The sequence below is a fragment of the Pantherophis guttatus genome, chromosome 5, assembly GCF_059756535.1.
Source record: "Pantherophis guttatus breed Tessera chromosome 5, ASM5975653v1, whole genome shotgun sequence".
Classification (NCBI taxonomy): Eukaryota; Metazoa; Chordata; class Lepidosauria; order Squamata; family Colubridae; genus Pantherophis; species Pantherophis guttatus.
In genome coordinates, this window is record NC_142067.1 from 45,275,799 (window position 1) to 45,289,532 (window position 13,734).

The 13,734-nt window shown below is 33.9% G+C and overlaps 1 protein-coding gene across 12 annotated transcripts in view; it reads left to right on the forward strand.

Annotated features, from left to right (window-relative positions):
• The window catches only part of ROBO1 (roundabout guidance receptor 1), a 532,491-nt gene that overhangs the window by 489,199 nt on the left and 29,558 nt on the right, over positions 1–13,734 (forward strand). For 7 of the 12 annotated variants that reach the window (XM_087895012.1, XM_087895011.1, XM_087895010.1 and 4 more), the window contains 6 exons: positions 53–174; positions 2,584–2,815; positions 3,298–3,419; positions 6,023–6,194; positions 8,447–8,644; positions 11,607–11,633. In XM_087895012.1, coding sequence (XP_087751138.1) covers positions 53–174; positions 2,584–2,815; positions 3,298–3,419; positions 6,023–6,194; positions 8,447–8,644; positions 11,607–11,633 — 873 coding nt within the window. The remainder of the gene's footprint in view (positions 1–52; positions 175–2,583; positions 2,816–3,297; positions 3,420–6,022; positions 6,195–8,446; positions 8,645–11,606; positions 11,634–13,734) is intronic. The other 5 variants (XM_087895014.1, XM_087895013.1, XM_087895016.1 and 2 more) reach the window with 1 other exon arrangement.

The window sequence follows — 13,734 nt, forward strand, 5'->3', positions numbered from 1 at the left end:
TGTTTTTCAGCACTTTTCATACATGTCTGATAATTTGTTAAAATTGTTGCAGATGTTCCACCAACAAATCAGGGTGTGGATCACAAACAAGTACAAAGAGAGCTGGGTGATGTTGTCCTACATCTTCATAATCCAACAATTCTTTCTTCTTCCTCTATTGAAGTACACTGGACAGTAAGTACAATAACAACAACAATATGGAGTGGCCAATAGAAATATAGCTCTCAAATAATACCAAAATGCAATGATGCATTGCTGATCCTTCCCCCTTTATTACCTTAATGTGAGATACAGTTGAGTATTCATAGTAACTCTATATAATATTTAATGAACTTTGGTTAGAGATAGAGATTGGCAGAACAATCAGAAGGGGTTAAAGTTAAAATCAATCCACCACAGGGATGAATTAATTATTTTTATATTCCACTAGTAATCTAACCATTTCTGTCCATTTGATTCAGTGCTATGCTCAAAGCACATATGCATTTTAGGCTGTGTCTTTTTTCACTGATAATTATAAATACATTGTTTCCTTTGTGTAATACTTTTGTGTTCTTTGTGGTTAGAAATAAATTTAAATGTAATTAATAAATACATTTTATTATTTATATAATTACCCATTTTTCCTTTGTAGTGTTAATTTCTACCATGTTTCTCTGAAAATAAGACGTGGTCTTATTTTCTTTTGTCCCCGAAAAAAAACCCGGCTAGGGCTATTTTTTTATTATTATTATTTTGCCTTACCTTTCAGAGCAGCTCTGTGTCCATGAGGAGCCAAAAACGGTGCTTCGGTTCTGGCCTCTGCTGCTGCAAAAGACATTGCTGGCGCTCTCTGAGCATGCTCGAAGTCAGCAAGCAGGCACAGTTGGAGCCACAGTTGCAGCATCTTCCTGCTTTAGCTTTGCCCTCAGTCATGAGCAGGGTGTTCGTGGTGAAATGGTGGGTGAATTTGCTTGCAAGGTATTCCTAAAGTCTCAGCAGAATGGAAGGGTCACTTGGATATTAGGCTGAGAAAGTGGACTTAATACATGAGGTGTGGGTACGGGTCGAGCTTGACATTTCACCTTCCTGCCTTTTGTGAACTTTTGGCTGGAGACAAGGAAAACAGAAGCAGCAGAAATCCTGGCTTGTTTTTCTCCCTCAAACTTCACCAGAAATGGGTCTTCATGAGGTTTGTCATACCGGCACAGCCTCTCACAGCAGGACGCTGCAAGGCTTGTTGTGGTGTTGTGCATGTGAGTGGCAGCACTGCCACAAGCTTCACACCAGCACAGCTGGTGTCCTGCCACAAGCGGCTGCATCAGTATGTCAAACCTTGCGGCAGTGCTATTGCTTGTGCGCATAACGCCCCAACAAGCCTTGCACATCTTGCTGCAAGAGGCAACGCTAGTATGACAAACCTTGTGAAGACCCATTTCTGATGGAGTCTGGTGGAAAGAAACAAACGAGGATCTCTGCAGGACACCGGCTGCACCGGTATGATAAGCCTCATGGCAGTGCTGCCGTTCGCGATAGGCATGAACTAAACTCAACCCGTACCCACACCTCGCGTATTAAACCCATTTTCTCACCCTACTATCCAAGCGACCCTCCCCTCCTGCTGAGGCTTTAGGTATACCTCGCAAGCAAATTCACCCACCATTTCACCACGAACCACTCTGCTTCCAAATTACGGCAAAGCTAAAGCAGGAAGAAGCGGCTACTCACGTCCTGCCACGAGCGGCCATGAGTGTCTGCAGAAATCAGGAAGCGGCATGTCAAGGGTCGGGGCAGGGCGCATGGGGCAGCTTCTTCCCTCCCACCCTGCCCTAGCTTGATTTTTAAGCCTGTGCCTCACCCCTTCTCGTACAATCAGATGGTGGGTGGGGCTTAACTAGTGCTTATTTTGGGGGTAGCTCTTGTTTTAGGCACAAGCATGAAAATCAGGCTAGGACTTGTTTTCTGGGTAGTCATTATTTTGGGGAAACAGTATTATTTTTGTCTTCAAAGTACCTTGTGGGTTTTATTATTTCTGGAAAATTATTTAAACTAAGAAATAATGACTTGATCATAGTTACCCAAGGAATGGCTCTGGATTTAAAAAACCAAAATCACATTTATCTCATAGTGACTTCTTGGAAATAATACATAAATAGCTCCCGTGCTCTTCTGTTTTTCAATTTCCCAGGCGAGCCTGCATACCTGGGATTCAATGGCAGAATCCCACTTCAGAACCTTTTTAACTTCCAAGATCATCCAGGTGTTGCCACTTGCTGAATTCTGTATTTATATGAGAAGGCAACTTCCCTTTAAATTCTGTTTTGAATCTAGTAGGAAAACTAAAATGAATGCTTGGCTTTCTGAAATTATTGTAGAACCCTATTACATTCTGACATTATTTAATAAAATTTGTGTGAACTCTTTTTACTTGCAAGGTAATTTGATAACTTTTCTCTTGAAAACTGGTGAAGAATACTCACACTTACACACTATATTAAAAACATAACCATGAGAAATTAAATATATAAATAATGTTTGATGACATGGTGTTACATTTATATATATATTTATTATTTAATATGGGTGTTCTGTCTTTAATGTTAGGTTGACCAACAATCCCAATATATTCAGGGATATAAAGTTTTGTACAGGCCAACAGTTTCATCTCAAGGGGAATCTGAATGGTTGATTTTTGATGTAAGGACACCAACAAAAAACAGCATTGTAATTCCTGAACTCAAAAAAGGAGTGAACTACGAAATTAAGGCTCGACCTTTTTTTAATGAGTTTCAAGGAGCTGATAGTGAAGTGAAATTTGCCAAAACTTTGGAAGAAGGCAAGTAGCAGTATAACTGCCTTAGTTTTTCTTTAAACTTTCTAATTCAGATTCATTATGAAGTTTCTTTTTTCATCTTTCTCCTTATATTGATGACAAGTATCAACTGCTAAGTAGCCCTGCATTTCTTTTTGCTATATCGATGATTAATTGTTTTTTTTTCTTTTTAAGTGTTCAGTTATGCAATAATTTGGACTTTATCATATTTGGTTCCGTTTACAAAAAAGCACTATATCAGAAAAATACAAAAATAATATTTTTTAAAAAAATTAGATCTTCCTTCCTTCCTTCCTTCCTTCCTTCCTTCCTTCCTTCCTTCCTTCCTTCCCTCCCTCCCTCCCTCCCTCCCTCCCTCCTGTCCATCGCTTGATGTTGCAAGATACGTTTTGGGATTTTTAGACTTAAATGTATCTTCTTAAATAACACATTTAGTGATAGTAAAGTACCATTTTGATTATAAATATGCTTTCTTCCAAAACCAGCTCCAAGTGCTCCTCCACAAAGTGTTTCAGTCACCAAGAATGATGGAAATGGCACTGCAATTGTGGTAACTTGGCAGCCTCCCCCAGAGGACACACAAAATGGAATGGTTCAGGAATACAAGGTAATATATAGTTGTAACTTGGCAAATTATTGGGAATTATTTATATAGAATTTTTTGTGGTTACTTAGCTCCATCTGGTGGTAAAAATCAGCATATTGTAAAGTAACACTTCACAAGGATTTCAATATATTTATAATGTTTTTATGTTAAAAGAATATTAATGATGATATTATATAGTAAATTGTGTATATTTGTTGCTTAGAATCACTGCTATAAGTAAAAAGGTATTGAAATAAAAGACTGTGAATGCTGAAAAATTAGCTATACAAAACTGAATTCAAACAAATATGTCTGTGTTAAAATATACCTTTAATTAATCTTGCAATTTTGTAAGTAATTTGACATATAATACTAAATAATATTGTATAGTTTCTTTCAGGAAAAAAAAATATAAATCTAGTTCTAGATTATATATCAGTATTAGGGTAGGGCTTAATGTTTAACATTCCACACTATTGAGAATATAGATTTGATATTTAATTTTCCAGTTGTGAGTTACCCTTCAGTTAAAACTTAACACTGTTAAAGTGGGCACTAATGTCAGTGAAAAATTTAAAATACGATTTTAAAGTGCTTAACTTTTAATATTCATCTTCAGCTTCCCAAGTACTGCTTTTGAAGAATGAAGATTTTAGAAACTATCAATTGGGAAAGGTTGATTCCATTTTTTAAAAAAACATATTTAAAGGAGAAATTAAGGGGTGTTTCTTGTGACTGACTAATTAGATCAGATTAAATTCCAAGTTTAGTTCTTGGAAAAAACACATAGTACAATAGGACAATTTTAATCAGCTTTAAAAAAAGTATTCTTCAACAAAATTTTGCAATTTTATTTGCAGCACATCTATAATCATCTAGCAAATTAAATATCCAGAGTATTTATCTTTCTTATAAAAGTCCATGTAATCAAATTGTATTTATGTTGGATGACTTTCAACATGGTAAACTTTATTTTTGTATTTACCTCTTTTGTTTTTAAGTTTTATAAGTTCTAAATAATATAATAGGAATTATTTATTTCATATGCTTTTGTTTGGCATTTCTCCAGCTTTTAAAATAATAGTGATCCTACAGAATTAATATTCCAGGATGTCTACCTAACTGAATATATACTGCTTTGGCTAAGTTTCCTAATTCGGAAGCAGGCTCAGCCTTAATATTTAAATGATTAATATGTTGGCAGAATTAATTGGGGCTATAGGGTAGACTATAAGACAGCAAAACATCCCAAGGTAAAACAATAAAGAATTACTTTATTGTTGCTAAGAAAATTTCCAACAGTCAAGTTGAGGATATTTGCGTATCATTACCTTTATACAGTATATCAAGCCCAATCAACTAACAAAGTACAAGGCCCGCAGTGGCTCATGTGATAAGACGTTGGGCCTGCGTACCGCTGAGGTTGGCAGTTTGATTCCCATGAACAAATAAACCATGTAGGGACAAGAAAGGAGCTTCCCCCAAATGCCTACTGGCATTCAGGCATCCCATGGGTAAAGATAACACCGCCCAAAAAATTTCCTTTCACAGAGGCAGCCAGCCACCTTGGTGATTCCTGGCTAACACGTGCCATACTCTAAAAAAAAAAAAAAACTTAGACAAAAAGAGTTGTAATCCTGTTAGTATTTAAATGGAAGAATACCAGAAAATCTCAGGGCAATAAGTTAATTTGGGAAGTTGTGGAAAAGCATCCCTTTAGAAGACAGCGGAAAACTACTTATGTATTGTGCCAAAAAAATCAATGAAGTTATCAGAAGTTTAGTTCCACCCAAAGACACTTAATTTTTTTACACCACTCCTATTTGTATTAACAAGTCTTAGTATTGTTGATTATGTTCCATTGAAATGATGGAGATGTCTTAATATTCTAATCTAACAAAAATAATTCAATAATATTTGTATACAATATACAGACCTTCAAATGCAATGAACAAAATTTTACTTCAGACTTCATTTCCAAATAGCATAAAAATGTGTTGTCTCTAAAGCAGGCTAAACAGAACAACAGACTAAATTTACATTATTTGTAAATTTGTTACAGTTATGCAAATGACTAATTAATATACAACTGAAATAGTAATTATGAAGTTGTATACATGATATCAGTTTATTAATTGCATAAATTTGAATTTAATAGACAGCTGGTTTTTAAATTGTCCATTCAATCAGTATTTTATTATATTTTTATGGTGATCCTTTTGTAAATAATTTCTAAAATGAGATTACAATTTACTGACGTGAATAACAGATATTTTGATAACATGTTTGTTTTGCAGTTTGTTTCAATTTTTACAGATATAGTTCTTCTGTAAATATCAGGTGATAAATATCAGGTGGTAAAAATCCAATGTTCTAATATCAAGGAGTTCTAGGATTCTGGACTACTGACATTTGCTCCAATAATACTTAATTAGAGAAATCATAACATTTTTAAAAATAAACCAGTTATTCTATTGACTTATTTTAGTGCTATTTTTATCAATTTGTTAGCAGCCTTTACAAATGTGTATTAACATAGCTAAGTTCATCTTTATATGTAAAGCAGAAACCATAAGGTACATTTTATTCCATGAAGAAAAATATTCTTTTTTTATTCCTTCTAGGTTTGGTGCCTTGGAAATGAAAGTCGATACCATATAAATAAGACAGTGGATGGTTCTACATTTTCTCTAATAATTCCATCTCTAGTTCCTGGAATTAAGTATAGTGTTGAAGTAGCAGCAAGTACTGGAGCTGGAGCTGGAGTGAAGAGTGAACCACAATTTATTCAGCTAGGTGAATAAATAAATGAAAATTGACATGTTCTCTTTTGTCTGTACAGAACAAAGAACAAGCATAACTTGCTTTTAATAAAGAATCTGTTTTTCTTTGTTTTATTACCATGTTATAGATCCTTTTCAATCCATAGGTTCTGTAGCTATTAACATATTAACTGCTGTCATTATTTACTGATAATGAACAGTATGTCTTCTTTGAATCCGAAGGACTCCCTTTGTATTGAAAGGTACATGCTTTTACTTGCTATCTCATTATTATAGTGTCACCAAATGTATTCATTTATTTATGAATTGATAAACCTTATAAACCACTTTAGTCATCCAATTCTAAGTAGTGCAACTGCAGCTAATACAAAAATAAAAACAATAAAATACAATAAAACAAATTCAGTATATAATTACAGTTAAAATTTTAATATAAACATACTTATAATATATTTGCCACAAGAAGCCTTACAACAGTCAAGGCCTTCTAGAATTGCTAGGAGGTAAGTTGTTCCAGTGTAAATCAGCCCAGCAGGCAATAGACCAGGACCTTGCATTGTACCAGAATCGGACCAGGAGCCAGTGGTAATAATAAGACAGTCCAGTAAACATATGCTTTGGTTTTATCTATGGTTCCAAAGCCTTAAGTACCATACCAGATGGAAACTATAAGTAGGACATAGTCTAAGGAAACAGGTTACAATTTCAGTTTTTCTTACAAAGCTACCGTCAACAGCCTATCCTAGGCTGATCTGGCACTCTAAGTGGTGGTTACTATAATGGAGAATGTTTCTCACAGTTAATCCTTTAATGCTTAGCAGTAGCTGTATTGGTTGTCTTGGTTAGAAGATTAGATATGAGATGTCATGTGGAATAGTTTTATTTCAGCCTTGGATTCCTATGCTTGAGGTAGTTTTTGTTTTTTAAAGTTATTTGCCTATTTTCTAACTAAAATGGCCCTTTAAAGGGCTACATGAGGAGCAAACAGACAAATAGGAACACCATGTTTTCTTTAGGTATGGGATAAAGGAGATTATTGTTTTTGCCAAAATAAAAGTCGGTATCCTTCCACGGTAGGTTCAGTGCTGAATTACATACATACATGCACTATAATCAACAGTAGATGCAGCATCAGATAACTACTTGTTAATTATTTCCTAATAGAGCTCTTCTGGAATTGTTCAAGAGACAGGCTTTGAGGCACATCGTTTTTCTAGTACAAGAAAGTCATAAAACAATTAACCTATGTGCATTTATTAGAAGCTTCACTCAAATAATTATACATTTTAAGTGTATGCTTCATGTCTTAGACATCCCAAATGTAATGAATGTTACTGCTGTAACAGCTCCCATTATGGAGTGTATTTTGTGAACTAATTAACATGGCTTTTGTGATAATATGCCAGCAAATGCAAATAACTGAACTCCCTAATGTTCTTTTGTGTTAAGCTGTAACCCCTACAGTGGACTGAATAGAGCCTCACTAATGCTGTTAGAGTTTGCCTCTCTAGGTATTTGTGTGGATGTGTCTGTGTGTAATTTTGAATATTTTATATTTACATTTGCTTTAATGTTTAAAAATGTCCAAGAAAAATGTGCCTAAGCCTTTCTTCAAACATGACATTTACATGTCATTCATCTGAAAAGGTTTGCAAAGTCAAATACATTTATCTTGTTGTCATAATGAATTCACAAACTAAAGAAATTGTGTTTTCATTGGCTAAAGTTAGTTACTTTTTTGTAAGTTTTGAAGTTTTAGTTTATGCAACAGTGGAATTTGATTGATTGATGAACATTTGTATGGCTGCCCACTCAGTGATTCTGGGCAGTTTTGCAATGTATAATACAATATTAAATGCCTAGTCACTATTATGGCTTCAAAATTATATCATATACATTATATAAAATAAAAATTTCATACATAAAGAAATAAATTATGGACAAGTTTGTCAGCTGCTTATTTATCACAATGTTTTTTGTTGTTAGGTTGATGTGGTATACATCTTTCTATATTTATGCAATTTTTATTTTAGTGAAAATGTTAATGTTTGTATCAACATAAAAATGTTTAAGTAATATGGCAGAAATAGCTAAAGCATTCCAAATGTAACCATAGTTTTCTAACTTGTATCAGTTTGTTTGCCATTTTATTAAATATATCAGAGAGAGAGAATAATGAATAATTATAATATTGTGCATTTCTTATAAGTAACATTATTTTATTTCTAGAAGCAAACTTGCAATATTGTAAACTTCCTCTTTCAGATTCCTATGGAAACCCTGTGTCACCTGAAGACCAAGTCAGCTTAGCTCAGCAGATTTCAGATGTTGTAAAACAGCCAGCATTCATTGCTGGAATTGGTGCTGCTTGCTGGATTATTCTTATGGTTTTCAGTATTTGGTTATATCGCCACCGAAAAAAACGAAATGGTCTTGCCAGTTCTTATGCCGGTATCAGAAAAGGTATTTTGCTTTAGCTTTTATAAATATAATCGATTTATCTCCATCCCTAAAATCTAGAAATTATTTAAATGACCATTGACAACTTTAGTTGTCTAACTTTACCTTTAGTATTTAAAATGTGTCATAACTTCTGTTTTAAGCAAAGGCTGGGTTGAATTATTATTAATTTCTTACATTATGGCTTATTTCTAAGGCAGGAATATATCATTATAAAGAATTTACATTACTAGTATATTAATTTGAACAGCATTTTTTTCACTGCTTCAGCACACAGAGAAAATGTGGTTAACCCCAGTGGAATGTGATGCTAGTAACTATACTGCATTTTCATCAACTTATATCTCCAAGTACTTTACAATAGCAGCTTCCCATAGGTTACACTATATCAATTGTATGTATGGATATCAACTTCAAATCATTTAACAGTGATGGCAACTACTATCAAGCCTGTTACAGCTGCAGAAGACACATTAAACAAATTATGCAAGCTTACTTTTTGCCCCTGCTACCACCTGGAGATCTAGGCACAGCTAGGAACATTAAAAACTAGATACAATCTAATAAAAGACAGATGTGCTTATAGGTCCCAGGCTATAAGTCTGCTAAAATGACTTAAATGCTGTGGGAATTTTTCTTCTATTTTTTTTAATAACCATGTTATAATTAGAGCCACATGTGGAGTAAGTAGCAGGACTTATCTCAAAGAAAGAGCTGAAAATGAATAGCTTTACCACACTGTAGTAAATATCAACTTTTCAATATGACCCTACAGATACAACAAACACCAAAAGTATCTAAAAATATAAAAGAAGTTTTTCGTCAAAAAGAGATGAATTTGATAACGTGGTTCTACTTAAAAATCTTCCTGCAGTTGGCTTTTGGAAAAATCAACTATTACACTTATATGGAATGTTAATGCTTAGCATCCAATATTAATATTGTAACCTCTTGATAATATGAAGAAAAGGTCACAGTTGCATATTTATAAAACTTACATTAGAAAAATATAAGATAAATATATAGTTGACTAATCCCTAGAATTTACGGTGACTTTTGTTGTTGCTGTTTTGTTACATTATAAAATTGAAAATATTTAAATATCAAGAAAGTCAGGATATTCCAGAATGTAAAACATACATAGCAGAGTGCCAATATTGGGTATTAGTAATACCACAGGCAGATTTCATAAAGCTGGAATAAAAAGTAATGTGTATTGGTTACTACTCAGCAAGGAAAATTAAGTAATAATCTCCACGTTACTTTAACAGTTCTTTTTTTAAAGCTTTACTAATTGCATGGTCCCATGCAATCTACATTTTATCGACTAATACTATTATCTGACTATAAGTGGAGCTAATTCTATTGCATGCAGTTCGTTATTCTAATTCTTTGTTATTTTACTCTTTGTACTCTTACATATCTTCCAGATTTTAGTGGTGAAATAAAAATGTTGTCCTCAATGAAATATAATTCATAAAATAACATATGACATAGCATTAAAGTGTACACATATTGCATTAAAAGCCAGGTAATTTTATTCATGTAAACTTTGATAAATAAGTTGGTGGTTCAGTTTTCTTCTGTGGTACTTTATTTTCTTAATATTGAGGATTTAGAGTAAAATAATGGCAATGTTACCAAATCCTTGCTCGAATTAATGAGGAGATTGGATAACTGTTATTTTGGATAACTTGCTTTCCTTCCTATGTGTATGTGGCAGTATCTATATTTGTGTCTATGTGAGTGTTTGTGTATAAAAAAATTAATATCTCTTCTACTTCTGAAGGACACCAAATACCTTTACTTTGTGAAAAAGAGCATCAGAAAAAAATAAGAGGATTACTAAAATCATTAAAAAAAAAAAAGAGTAGCTTACAGCATTGTTTTTAGTTTTGAAGATATTTTATCTTTTCCTTCAGTACCAGTGTTCCAGGAAGTTAGGAACAGAGGCAGATATGAGACATGTTTAATAATAAGCTTTTCTGCCGTCCTAAACATCTTAATGTGCTAGTCCAGTAGAAAAATATAAAAAAAGGCCTAAAATACTGTCACTATTCCTACTTAGTCATTCTGTCATTTTTGTGGAATGTCTACTGGTCCTAAAACTTTAGGCCAATTTAGACATAATTTATGTTGCTCCGAACATTAACATAATTAACATTAACATTAAGTTCATTTTTCTTATTAGAAAAATATTTCCTGAACAAAATACAAAATACCTGAAAAAAGAAAAAGGTTTGATTAACCCTTATTGGCTCTAATAAAATCTAGAGAGATAAGGCCTTTTTCTTGAACTACCTATTCTAAATATTTGGGCTTCATATTTTAGATTGTTAAGCCAAGTTATTGTAACTGATTTATTAGTTGAATTTATCAAAACTAAACATGCTACTTGTAATAATAACATAAAAGAAGATGTAACACTAAGCAGGTAACTAATAAAAGTTACACACTTTAAAGTACAATTAATCAAAAACCCACCATGTTAGCATATATGCTTAAGATTTATATAATCTTGTGTTATTTGTTTTGTTATTAAATAAATAAGATTATAACACACTTATCTAATGCAGCAAAGATTGCATTTTTTAAAAGTTTTGATAACACTTTAAAAGTGATCATAAAGTTTGAGATTTATTGTAGAGCATTTTCCTTTCCTTTTTTATTTTTTTTTCTATGGAGTTGCAGCAAAACATAAACACCAAAAGGTCACTGAAAGGCTAAACCACACTTTATTTCTCTCAAGAGCACACTATACCAGAACGCCATTCTTCCTCCAAAATGCTATCTGTATCAAGCTACCATTTAAAACCACAGGACTGTTTTATTCGCATCCGTCTGTCTAGATATATTTACTCTGTCTTTATGTTCTGTTATTGTCTTGATTTATACTAATGTTGTGTGGTCTGTCCTTTCTTTCTTCAGCTTAATAACCAGTTTTTTATTGTGTTTGATTTTTCAGTCCCGTCTTTTACCTTCACACCAACAGGTATATATTTGCACTTTTCCCTTGATAGTTTGGCATGTGTCTGTATAATGTATGTCACTTTCTCCCTTTCATCTTCCTTGTATAACCAAGCACATTGTTGAAAATAGAAAGAATTAGTAATGTTACAGGAGGTAAGATTTTATCACCGTAACTGTTTTTATCTGTTTTGTAGATTTAGCATTGGTATTTGAGTTAAAACTTTTTACGCCTTGGGAAGATTATCCACAATAATTTAGACTATCTGTTTTCATAATTCTGTTCAGTCTTAATATTTGTTCACTAAAATCCTTTTTTCATAAAATAGTTCTTGAAGAACATTAGAAACTACATAAAGGAAGACAGCATCCTTTATAAAAAAAATTTAATGACAAACATTATCATTATTAAAATAGACATCTACAGAGATTTGACTTCACAACTTGCCATACTCACTCTACAATTTTTGTCTCTATTCAGACACAATATAGACTCTAATTCTAAGTAGTGTAGAGTTTCACATTCAGATGTCCTGTGCTTTAGGAAATGCCACTAAGACTTAATGTAGAAACAACATACGAATGATATTTAATTTAATGTGTAATCCTGTCTGAACTTTAACCTATCTTATTATCCATCTTTCAAACTGATCCTTAAATATCCTTATAATGTCTACTACTCTTGAGTATTGGACAAATAGATTAGTAACAGTGCGGGGAAGGGTTGATATATGTCTTTTGCAGAGGTTGCAATGCTCCATCTGCCACCTTGCCAATTTTGAGTCGTTCCTACAGATGTCACTGTAACAGTCATAAATATCCAAAGAAAATAGGGGTGTGCAGCTGTTGGGATCAGAAGCAGGATTCAATATGGATGCAGTTTGCTGTACTTGTCAGTGGCTCTTTAAAAAGCTATTTCTTTTCCTATGCTTGCATGGTTGCCAACTAGGAAAAGATGCCTTAGGAAATATGCATAAGGAAGCATTAAGTACACTGCAACAATGTTCCCATGTTGATTCAAAGCATTTTTCCCACTTCATATTTTACTAGCTCCTGTTAAACAGAAACATAAAATAAATACTTCTTTCAGAAAGTATCCCCATAAACTGTGTGGTGTTAAAAGCCATTCTCAACACGAATGTCAGCATTGTTTCTAAGGATTAATTACATCACAGGAATGATCTACACAATTCTATGTAAAAATAGTTTTATGAATCACTTGCAGAATATGAGAGGTCCCTAAAAAAATGTTTTTATTTTTTTTACTCCTCATTTGCTCTTAGCCTTGGATTAAATTTAAACATGTTTAGAATTGATCTAAAGCTACAGATTAATATCAAAAGTCTTTTTAGTGTGTTGATTCTGCAGATAATTTTTTTTAAAACTGTTAAAGTATACTAGTACCATTGGGGAATTCATTCTCAAAATTAGCATTGTATTTAAACTCACTCTAACATCTCTGTAAAAAATGAAAATATTTCTCTAAGTGATGGTTTTCCAGTAAGGAACAAGGAGATTTCACAATAAGTAATTTGAAATTAATGGCCTCTGCCAGAATCCAAAATGGCCGCCGAAGGTGATTCAGCCTCGTGGCCTGCCCAAAATGGCCGCCGCCTCACAAAGATAAGGGAGAAGGCTCCCAAAACACCAGGGCACCCCAAAAAAGGTGGCAAAATCAGCAGCAAATTTCAAGCCGCCTCCCAGCTGCTCAGTTCAATAGTTTCGGTGGCAAAATGGCTGCCTTGCAGCTGAGGCTGCAGAGGTGGGGGGGAGCTTCTTAGAGGGGGAGAGGGGAGGAATGCCAAGCAAAACTGGCAAGGCCTGTGAGGCCTGGGCCCCAGGGGCAGCCACCCCCTTATTCTTAGTAGTGGCGGCCCTTTCTGTTAGGTCTGACCTCTGCATTTTCCATCCAGACAAGGTAATTTTATGTCTGGATCCAACCTTCGTTCCCAAGGTTAACTCCTGGTTCCATAGGGTACAGGAGGTTATCTTGCCTAATTTTTGTCCTCGGCCTTCCCATACCTTGGAAAGACAATGGTATACCTTGGATGTGCGGAGAGCCCTAAAAATATATATTTCCCATACTGCGCCTTCCAGGAAGACGGAGGCTCTGTTTGTTTCTTTTC